This window comes from Parus major, chromosome 3 (assembly GCF_001522545.3).
Source record: "Parus major isolate Abel chromosome 3, Parus_major1.1, whole genome shotgun sequence".
Classification (NCBI taxonomy): Eukaryota; Metazoa; Chordata; class Aves; order Passeriformes; family Paridae; genus Parus; species Parus major.
The window spans coordinates 91,867,430-91,879,397 of record NC_031770.1 but is presented as its reverse complement, the minus strand read 5'-3'; the positions used below and the strand labels follow the sequence as shown (position 1 = coordinate 91,879,397).

At 35.0% G+C, this 11,968-nt stretch overlaps 1 protein-coding gene across 2 annotated transcripts in view; it reads right to left on the bottom strand.

Moving 5' to 3' along the window:
- Positions 1-5,099: 5,099 nt before the first annotated feature.
- The window catches only part of CSMD1 (CUB and Sushi multiple domains 1), a 1,067,087-nt gene continuing 1,060,218 nt past the window's right edge, over positions 5,100-11,968 (bottom strand). For both annotated transcript variants that reach the window (XM_015621308.3, XM_015621309.3), the window contains 2 exons: positions 11,293-11,425; positions 5,100-8,686 (listed from right to left, as the gene is read on the bottom strand). In XM_015621308.3, the coding sequence (XP_015476794.1) occupies positions 8,527-8,686; positions 11,293-11,425 (293 nt within the window). In that variant the 3' untranslated portion in view covers positions 5,100-8,526. The remainder of the gene's footprint in view (positions 8,687-11,292; positions 11,426-11,968) is intronic.

Sequence of the window (11,968 nt, the reverse complement as noted above, 5' to 3'; positions counted from 1 at the left end):
AAAACGAATGTCACAATTTGATCAGGTTATTGATATGAAAAAAATACAGTAGAGATGGTGAACTTTAAGCAAACTTGGGAAGGCACAGTACTGAGCTACTCAGGAAATGAAGGGCTGTCATATTCTCATCATCCTTTAGACTTCAAAGAAAGTAGAAATAAAAAAGACAAAGCATAAAATCCTGAGAGGCCAAAGGAAAAGTTATGAATACATTTTTTCTAAGGCAGCATTAAATCAGAATGATGAAACAAATAGATGGAAGGATCAACTAATAGATAGGACAAGTGTTTTCAGCAACACATTGCCAGTCACATGAAGGACAGAAAAGTGATTGGAAGTCATCAGTATGCAGTCACAATGGGGAAGTCATGCTTGATCAGCTGTTCATGTCCCAAGCGTGATAGCTGCAGTGCTCTAAGTCTGGCACATTACAGCAGTAGTTAAAAGCAACAAACAAACCCCTGAAATAGATGAAACAGTTCATTTTGCCTTTACTTTCCTCATATGCAAATTGTTGCCAACCTACCTGACTCGCCTTTCGTTTATTCCTCACCCTTGCCTAAAAATATCAAGCTCTGAAATCCCCTCCCAACCACTCAGATACATCTCCCACCTTAACTAGACTTTGCTGTTCCCTGAAATTAAAAGTCACAAGCAAAATCCTTATGAATTACATATTTTATTCATCAAGTCATAGAAAACTGGAGAGTGAGTTACAGAGAAAACAGAAAAAGGGGATCAAGAGGGTATGATGGATTATATTCAGAAAACAAACAAAAGCCAATTATCATGAACAAGAAAAAGGATAGCTGGGACTGGAAGGGGGTTGGAGGGAAGTGGAAGTAAACTCTTATGTTAATTCCATTTTTTCAGCAATGTCAAGCTGATCAGCATAATCCTGGATGTTTTGAGGGATCTTCAGTCTCAGGGATTCAAGCACTCTAGGAATTTCTTCATCTAACCTTTCCAGACCAAAGGGTCCTTGAACAACCTTGTTCTCATGCTTGTTGGTGCATTCCTCCACCTTGTCTTCCTTATGACTCCATCAACAAAACCATCAGGACTGACAGTTGACCTCCTTACCACAGCTGACCCCTTACCACTTTTCCTGACTATTTTTCTACTTCTGAGAGAGCTCTAAACAGAGCCTCGTCCATCTGTCCTAACAGCCAAGCCTGACAACCCGTCTCTGCACAGCTTCTCAGGTCAACCCCCTCTTACGACCAACATGTCTTCTTCAATGTTTCTGTGAAAGAAGCATATCAGACAGAATATGCTAATCCCTCTAATTGTCTTTGTTATTTCAAGCCACTTTGTGTGAGCAAGGATCCAGAGTCTTACCTCAAGTCCATCTGGAAAAGAGCAGCTCTTCACTTTAGTGGAAGAGCTCTGTATCAGGTTGCCATACTACTGCTGTGCTGTGGCCTATGAATAATTCAGTCAGGTTTGTTCATATGCCTTGGGATGCTCACATATGGATTACTGCTGTAGAAGTGTATCTACGTGGAGTATACCCTCAAGTCCATAACCCCTGTAACCCAGTATAAGTGCTTATTCATCTTGAGATGAATAATAGAAGACTTCCTCCATATCCCTCTATTCTGAATCAAATTTACTTGTTTCCTTTCCAAAACCTGTTTTCCTACCTAATGACTTAGATCAACAGACAGCTTCAACCAGAATGCCAAATGGAGAACACAGTCTTCTTCACTACCCTGCTAAATCAACATCTAGATTGATCCTTTACCTTCAGCGTAGATTCATGAACTGTTTAGCTCTATTTATGTGGATATTATGGATAGGGATAGCCAAGACATATAAGAGGAAAGTTCTACTAAAGGACTTCAACAGAACTGTCCTAAGTTACAGATTGTCTCTGCACTGCCCCAACAGCCTCTACTCAGATACAATATCCATGGAGGTACAACATAGTACTGAACTCACTTCAACACCATCTTAGTGTATCTCAGATGGCCATGTTTGTGGTTTGGATTTGTCTAGAGCTGTTTTAGAATAGGCAGCTTCTTACCTGCTAACTAAACTCGAGTGCATGATCTAATATTGCTAAATATGTCAAAAACTTCAGTCTGCTGAACACATTCTGCCCATGCTTATTACACACTGACAGTAAAATGCTCCTCATCTAATGTACACCATCTATTCTATTTTAGTTACAGTTGCAAAATAACATGGTTATTAGCCTTTATAGAAGGATAAACAATAAAGCTCATTTTGATGAGCATTTTTGGTGAGCAATTCTGCTTTAAGAGCCTCTCAAATTTTTAAGACTATTTGTACTAAAAAATATAGCACTGTCAGAGAATGTTTCTAAGCATGGAAGTGTGTTCTTTTAATACTGCTTTTCTGTGCAATCTTTTCCTTTAAGAAATTTTCCTTGTGTTTTTTCGTAGCATTGGCAAACTCAAACTTTTTTTACAACAAAAGTCAAAGAGGACTATAGTTTCTATTTGACATTCATATCCTAAATTTGAAATTTATATCCTCAAAACCCTTTGTTTTAAGGATGTTTTGATATTCAACCCAACCATCGTTTCTTCCTGTAGTAGACCACCAGGCACACAATTTTATTCTTCATGCTAATTTACCTACATCACGGTTAAAAGGAGTCTTCCTTCTTTCATATTTTGTCTGCAAGGCACAATCCAAAAAGAATTCTTCAAAAATTTTACTATGTCAAATACTGCACTGCAGGGAGAAAGAGGTACTGATAATTTCCCAGGACTTGCTCTTAACAGCTGTGTGCTTATAGCAATCTTAGTTATGATTAACAACTCTTGCTAAAGAAGAGTTGCTTCTCAAGCTAAAGAAGATTTTGACCTCTGACCCTTAATGCCTAATTTGACCACTTTAACCATATGCTCTTGGGTGTAAAGGGGAGAAGGAATGCTAACTCTCCATTGTGTTTTGGGGCTTCCAGGCAAAAAACCCCAACCCAACTGATATGACTTACTTCCCAGCTTTGAGTGATTTCTGTCATGAATCCTAGTGAAAAGATGTATGTTCCTCAGGCCAAAGCTGAGATGCTTAAGCATTCCTCTTGCTTAAGTATTTCCTACTGTTTAGTTCAGCTAGCTTTACTCAGCTTGCTGGGCTCTGTGGAACTTACATGATGCAAAATCTAAGAGGTCTCATTTTTTCATAGGCTGTAGGTGCACAGCTTGTTGCTTAAGCTCTGCCAAGCAACAAACACTCCTGGAAGTTAAACACTGAAAAACTGAGCCCAAATTCTCCTGTGGATTAGGCTCCAAGTTTATTCACATCTCTATATACTTACTACATACATCTGTAATTTAGTATAATTTTATATAAAAAAATATATGTATTATTCCTTAGGAAGATCTTCTAATTCCTCATATGATATGGAATCAAGTCCTGATAAATAATCACTAGGCATATGTATACGCATATGTTAACCATTTTCTGACTATTTTTTTTTTTTTGGTGAGGTTCAGATATAAGATATATAAGGTATAATCCTCTGCACTTTGGTGGAAACCATTTTGTGTTTGAAACTGTCATCAATAAGGTTTTGAAGCTGTAATAGTGTTTTACTCTAAGAAATACAAAGGCCTTTGGATTGAACCCCTAAAACATATAAGGTATCCCCGCATATGGCAGGGACTAGATGATCTTTAAGGCCCTTCCTTCCAACACAGGCCCTTCTAAGATTCTATTATTCTATAACTGCTTTCTTGTTTTCTCTTTGTGCATTACAGATGCATGCTTAAAAGCAATTTATTTGGCTTATTTAAAAGCAGTATCCTGCAGAAGACCTTCTTTTTTCACCTTTTGACCCCAGCTTGCACAAGCATTTAGTCATATGGCGTTAAGGTCCTGTGGTTTTGAGTTAGAAATCATGCTGGAGCAGGCATCAGTGTATTTAACACAGCTTACTGGATGTTGAAATTAAATGCAGCTTTAAAAAATGCATTTTCAATTCTGAGTAAATCATACCAATTGTTATGCTTTGATACTGTTTATGAAGTCACTGCTGCTACAAAGATAGTAGATGCCAGCTGGAAAACAAGTATGTTCATTCTTTACAGATTCAGTTGAGAGTGGCTCTTACATAACTGTATCCTCAACATCCAGAAAAAATCTCTTTTCTATAAATGGTTTTTGTAGAATACAAAATTAGATATACTATGCTGTGTTTTCCAATAGATCATAAGGGGAAATAATTTTTAAAAGCTGTCACTGTAATTTGGCAATGGTGAAAAGAACAATAGCTCATTTGTTCAGCATGTTTAGACTCCTGTTTATGGAAGAGGTAAAAATCATGACTCCTTGTCAGACAGAGCCTCAATATCTGCTGATAGTGTTAGTGATTACAGTTTACAGCTTAGTTCCAGGATGGTCAGTTTGTTGTGAGAGATAGGAGCTATTAAAACCCGTTTATAAGATATTGTATTACCAGAAGGATGGATTGTAAGGATGAGAAAGGTAGCAAGGACATGCACATATCTTAGCTTTTTCTAAAAGTGAGCCACACTCATATACTCCCACTGATTTCCAAAGGAATAATGGGTAGAGTATTCTTGAAGACTGACTCTTTGCTAAGCTGTCACCAAGTAAATAATTTTTTTTAACGTGAATACAAACTAAAATATTTTTAAAAATGTTTAGAATTTCATATATTGATTCTGAAAACACTAAAATATATATCTAACTTTATGTATAAAAGCATTTTAAAAGCATTTTTATTTCATTCAAAGTATGTACATTTGAAGAACTAGCTCTCAGATGTTAAAATTGGAAATACCTCTCGGTCCATGTGATCCATAATTCCGTGGGTGGAATGCAGGCTTGTGAAAGAATAAACCAGTTATTTTTTATAAAACAACCAAATAGCTTAAGTCCTATTTTAAAATCTGAATCTGTAACATAACAGGAGGTGAATCCTTCCTCACTAGACAGTGCCTGATTGTTTTTTGCCAAGTTACAAAATGTTTGGGAACATAAAATGATAAGACGAAGATTCTATTGAAACATTATGCAATGAAAAATCAGTATCTTAGATTTAAAGCATAAAAGGAAATAGAAGGAACAAAGTTGATAAGAACAGGCCACACAACAGATGAAAATCTAAAATTAAATATTTAATTAGAACTCTGATTTTGTTTCCAAGGTAGGTGGCATTGCACAGGCTATATTACAGTCTTTTATTTTTGTTTCTTTTTTTTTTTTTTTTCCAAAGAGAATACTTTTGATTTTTAACAGGCCACTTTAATATTAATACAAGTGTAATAAGGATCAGAACTGAAAATCAGCTAAAGATGGTAAATTTTACATTATTGGGAAAATTACAATTTCTTTTTTGTATTGTAAAAACATTTATTTTTAACAATTTACCTACATTAATCAAAAAAGTACAGCATATTTAATAATTTTACAAATTCTTCATAAAAAATATATCTCTGTACAAAAAGTTCTTTTGCACCTACTTCATGTCACAGCAGCATGTAGTGAAATGGCAGAATGGAATAGTGGGAATGAAAATTAGATTGACTTGGTCATTATGCGGGCGTTCTCCCCAATTCCCCCACCCCTACCCTCCCACCTTTTTTTTTTTATTTTTTTAATAACAACTTTTTTGTTTACAAAATATTTTACACAAGAAAAAAAATTATTGCAGCTAGCCTGGAGAAAGGCAAGATGTGTGATACAAGCAGCAGTTTTTAACAGCTTTGAAGCACATAACCTGTTTTTTAAAAAAAATATAGCATGTATTATTAGCCTGTCATAATGATCTGGTCAACGCTGGGGGAAAAGTCTTCTGCATATATCTCAAGAAAAAAAGATTTCCTGGCTGCCATTACCCAGCCACTGCACATCATCTTAAGAGTCTCACTCTGAAGAAGCACCATATCGAAGTGCATGCATACACAGCCCTCTGTATAATAACTTCAGGAGAAGATCCAACCTGAACAGAAGACTCAAACATACCGGAGAAGGAGAGGAATTTGAAAGGTGTGGGTAGAACTGATTAAACCACAATATTTTTGTTTTACTTGGGTTCCAGTGTGAAGCTCCTGTTTAATCAACGCTCCAAGAAAACCTCTTAGGATAATTTGTTGGTGTGCTCTTTTTGAGTGTCCCTGATCAAAGAGCACTCACTCAGGACAAGCAATCATTACATTACTTTGCAAAATGAACCACTGGATAATGGCTTCATGGAATCTGGGCTTTCTAATATAAAAGATCAAACCATTTAACAATTCTCTTTTATCCTCAAACATACTCCTTGGTGGTCATAGTGAGACAGGGCACTGAAGCATACACTGTAATGACAGGACTAGAAAACATCAATAATAGCTATGTTTTTTTTTTTCAAAACCCCTTTTTTTTTTTTTTTTTCTGTCATTGCTACTACAGAAAGACTTTTAATGAAGTAATGTCAATTTTGAACACCTGTCAGAAACTTTACTCAGACTATATCTTCCCTTCCTGGCCCACTGTTCCTACAGAAGCTCTTCATTTGCCAAGCAACTTCCTCTGTGTGGGGGAGGATCAGGACAAGTTTTATCTGATGACTGTTATTTCTCAGGAAATGTGAAGGGCTCTGAGATGGGACAGTGAAATGAAATTTACTGCACAATAACTTCAGAAAAAAACGAAAAAGAAAGCAAAAAACTGCTAACAAAATGAATGAGGAACTGACTGGAAAGGGCTATTTATTAAATTTTCTTCAGAGTTTCTTCCTCATATGAAGAACATAACAGCTGCAGGCCCTACAGTTATTATGTATTATATTGCTGGTATTTTTCATCTAACAGATGTAGTTGTTAAGCTGACCAAGGGTTACCTTGAAATTTTTGTTGTGTTCTGCAACATTAGCTGAAAAACCTGTTACTGGGCTTATATTACCTTTTTGTTTTGTGTACAGCAGCCATACCCACACATACGGAGTTCAGAAAAACTTTTCAACAGGCTTAGATAGCGACTGGACAATAGGACATTTTGAAATTCAGAAAACTAAAACAAAACAACAGCATCAAAAAAAATAGTCTTGAATTAGAAGAAAAGCAAAACAACTTTCCTGCTTTTTGAACTCAATGTGTATGATTAAAACCAGATTTTGCTTTGTTACTTACTATCATTTCCTAATTTTAAAACTCAATTTAATTAATCTTCCCAATGACATTTTTGTTTATTTTCATTCAACAAAACCTCTGATTCTATGCAAATGTTAATGATTACTCAAACTTTATGTGTATAAATGTCTCTGTCAAACTGTGAAAGTACAAAAGCAGTAAGCAGAGTGTCTAAAAAAATGTAAAATAAACAGAAAACAGTTGGTAAAAATTTCTCTGTTCAAAGTAGAAACTGAATGACCACTTTTTATGGACAACTTGCACTGGATTTATTTATGCTACTGTAATGTGGTTTAGTTCCATGTAACATCAAAAAATGATGCCATATTTAAGGAAAAATGGAAAAAAATGCAAAAGGGAAGACTGTATTATGAGCACAGGCTCACAGGCTTTATGAGCTATCTAAAATAAATTACTATTCACATTTGTACATGGCAAGCAGCAATAGCTGCTAACCCCCCTGCTGTTAAATAGTATGATACTGACAGTGGTGACTGATGACTGATTTCAGAAGAAAACAATAGTGGCAATGAAAATTTCTTAGAAATGGGCTCTTGTTCTGGCTGAAAGTATCCAGTGACTTCTAATCATGTTTACAATGGAATTTAGTCAAAAATTGACAAAAGAAACATTATCCTCTCTAGCACGAGATCTTAACTGGTGCTAAGCATGGGGGTCAACTTAATATTCCAAGTAAATTTATTGTGGAATGTTTTGCTTGGCAAAGAGTGAATGTCTATATACAATGGACAGTGTGTAGAAACCCTGTATATTTTTACCAGTATCTTACTCAGCCATTACACCCTAGTGCAAAAAATTGTGCATTAATATTTTGCGATATTAACGGCTGATTGGGGAATTGGCAAAACTGCCCTATGAATAAAATATACTGTAAGTTTTCCTAATTTTAGCAAGATTTCAATGGTAAAGCATTTGTAAGTGTATGCAACCTCAAGGAAGGCTGTCTCCTCCTTCAAGAGAGCTTTATTTCTTCAGAATATTCCCAGGGATAATCTGTGGTGCTATCATTTGTCACAGTACTCAAAGGATTTATCCAAGTGCCCAGAAGAACGCATTGAAAGGCATCCAGCCGCATACAAATATGAAAGTCTGAGGCATTAAATATGACAAATTGGCATGACTTGGCAGTCTTCCTTAAAGTGTGCCTTGGTTTGAAGCAGATGCAGCCAGGCATTTTGATCCAACTTTAAGATGAAAAAATATTCTTTGTCTGATCCCCCGAAGACTGACACGTTTTAACCAGAAAATTTAGCTGCATGTAGGCTGACAGAAGATGTTAAAGATTACAGCAGCAAAGCCAAGAGAAGGGAAACTGGTATATGGCACCAAAGGAATTACTGCTTGTCCATCAGAGGTATGGCTATGAATCAGTCATATTGGGCACTGAAGGCTATACCACTGTACAAACTGTGTTCAGAGTCGTATCAAACCTCACAGCCTTTGCCTCTGTGGGTTTTAAGTTTGTGTCATACATGGGGTTTTCAAATGAAGCTTGTCCATTACTGTTTTCATGTCCAGCATATCCATTGTACTGTACTTTTGGTCTTGTTCTGGGGAAAAAAACAACAGCATATTATCATTAGCAATATTTCCACTCTGTCTGCATACAGCAGCAAGTGTCCAGAATATCTTGCACTGCTAGTGGTAGTAACCTTCAGGTAGGTGTCTACAATTCCAGTTATATCAGGTAGATCTCCCACAGCATGTCTTCCTACCTCCTTAAATACTTTCAACTATTAACACTGTTAAATACCTTGTCCAAACATATTGATCAAATCCCAACTGATATTCACATAAATGTTGGCAATTCAGCATCAATTGATACTGAAAGTAAACAGTCTTTTATTTTTGATAGTGTTTTCTCACCATGAGAGACATCAGAATTTTAACAACATTTACATTTTTATGCAAAGCTCTGTTAGAACATATTAAGCTAATAATTAAATGAAAAGTAAACCAGAATTGTGCAGATTTTCTGATATATCTAGTAAAGTGATATCCTATGATATAGTATTTTACTATTTTAAACTTAAATATCTTAGTATCTAGAAATATCTAAAGAAATATAATAAGAAAGTTCAGTATATTGTTTTATACATATAATTGTATTAAGGCAAGAAAGAAGATGAAAGAGTGCAAAATATAAGTGTTTGTTGCTTAATAAATGTAAAAAAAACCCTCATTATATAATATATATGACTCTTAAGAAAAGGGTTCTTGAAAGTAAAATTATTCTTGTAAAATTATTCTGTTTTGGATAGCAGATAGGGAAAGCTATCAATGAAAGATATCACTAATGAAATTGACAATATGTAAATAACTCTGTTCCTAATAAACATGGTTTTTTCTGCCTATTTTAATTTTATAACTACTAAACAATCTTAGAAGTTAACTAAGAGCTTTCCTAAGAATAAATAATTAAATATATTTTATTTTTTCTCAGAAAGATTGGGATGTGGTCATCATTCCTGAAGTCATCCCTGTCAGCCAGATAAAAGGTTCAACTGTGTAAAAAAGATATAACAGCCCTGATCCTAATTAGATGATGTTAGTGTGACATAGACACAACAGAAACATCCATAAAATTGTACCCTAAGACCTTCAAATTCTCTGTTACAGAGAGCCTCTAGAGGAATAGCTACCATTGCATCATTTAGAAAAATTCATGTTGTTATTCTTATATTTAATGTAATTTCAAGAAAAGGCCTTCAAAACTTACAGATTCTGTTCTCTTTCCATTGGAACATCCTTTCTTTTGAAAAGTTTGACCTAAAATTAGTTTACCTCACTAATCAAATTGTTATTTTTTTGATGGCAATATGACCATGGTATCCTCTCTAAAGCCTGCAGTTTAGTGGAAGTGGAAGTAATTCATTGAAAGTAGAAGAAAAGGAAAAATATTCTTTGAAATATTAAATTATCAGAAACACTTCCTGTCTCAAATATAATGCATTTAAATTAGGCAGAACTGCAATGCTGCAGAGCCAGATCATTAAAAGAGGGATTATAGCTGCTTGTCTAAAGAATGAGTTTTATCTCTCTTAAATACATATGTATTTCTATTGCTCATATAGGGCATTAAAAATTTCATAGGATAAACTACAAAATGTACCCCAATGTCACAATATAATTTTTTTTATGAGTTTGCCTCTCCTTTTTCTTCCCTTTTCATTTAATCTCTTCTCCAGATCCAAATGCCTGTGCATTCACAATGCTCTTAAAGCTCCCCCCACCACTGCAGAACAGGAGCTGTCTGAAAATGTAGACCTGTAGGCATCAGAAAGGTATCTTACAATATCAAGTTTGAAGATACATTTGACAGCTTTTCCTGGGTAATTTTTATGAATAAAAGGCTATACAATATTTTAGGACATGGGTAATTTTAACTGGAGTTCCCAAGTTTCAATTGCCCCCAGGCAATTTGTTTTTCCCAAATCATCTAATGCTGAGGTAGGCAGACAGTCTACTGCATTATAGGGCATTGGTGGACTTCAGATTGTCTATGTGATTTCTTGCAATCACAAAATACTCTTGGTATCATGATTATAGAACAAAAGTTTAAAAAGCATGTTCCTGTTAAATACTATTTTGCAGATATTTCTCAGAATAAACAAATTTTCAGAAGATACATAGATAACAGCCTTCAAAGACAATATTGTTTGATTTATTGTATTATCTAGTGACATAATAAAAGTTTCATATGACCTGAAGTGGTGTCAATTCTTACAGTAATCACTGGCTGACTCAGCACATACTGTAAGTAGTCACATTATGGGCTGTTCCCTCATGGGATTTATGGATTTTTCAGCTCATACAATTAATATTAATAAGCTTTTAGAAAGAAGCAGCATACATTCAATTTAATAAAGCATTAAAATGAAAAAATAGAACATGTGACCTCAGATTTCAATCTGATGCAGGCTAACGAACCAAGAAGGTTGATAGGTCTTTGCTCCTTAACAGAACAACTCATTTTTCAAAATGTACACCATTAAGAACTGCCCTGCACTGAACTCCTTCATGGGAATACCTAGAAATACTTGTCTTTCTAGAGCAAAGATATTATTAAAAGCTTTTAGCACTGTATTCTCTAGTCACCTATCAAAATCAAACCAAAAAGCTTATTAAATTATTGAATAAATAACATTTACAATACCTGTGTTTGTAGAGGTAAAATGCAAACCCTGATAATATTAGAGCAAAGAATGGTACCAGGATGGCAGCTGCAACTGAACTGCTGTTTGTACCATAATAGTGATTTGAAAGGTCTGTGTCTGCACTTAAAGGACCTGAAATAAAACAAAAGGGGCAGAAATAAAATTTTAACATTATCTGTGGGGAGAAATAAAATTCCCATGTTATCTAGCTAATAATGTTCCTTTTATTCAAGAGTTAAACAAGATGGTGTCTTGATAAAATAATTCTATTTAAAAACTTGAAATAAATAGCATGCAGAATTGTAGTATAAATATTGTTAATACCACTTCATGATATACCAATAACTATCAAAATTATTTGAAAACAGTATTCAGCAAGTAAAGTAACTATTAAATGCACTGACTCATAACTCCATTTAATAAAGTTAAGCCATATAACTTCTGAAAAACAAATTAATTCTACAAAATTCTACATTAAATTCTTCAAAAGCCCTGCATTCCAGTCTTAATATTCCGTTTGGAACAAGCAACACAAGACCAGAACAAACAAGAGCAAGGAAGGAAAAACTGAGGATAAGCCACAGTGGTTCTGTTTGGCTCAGTACCCTCCCAAGGCTGCAGCCATGTCCAGGCCTTCCAGCAGCTGTGTTTGCCCTGGGACAGAGCAGTGCACAG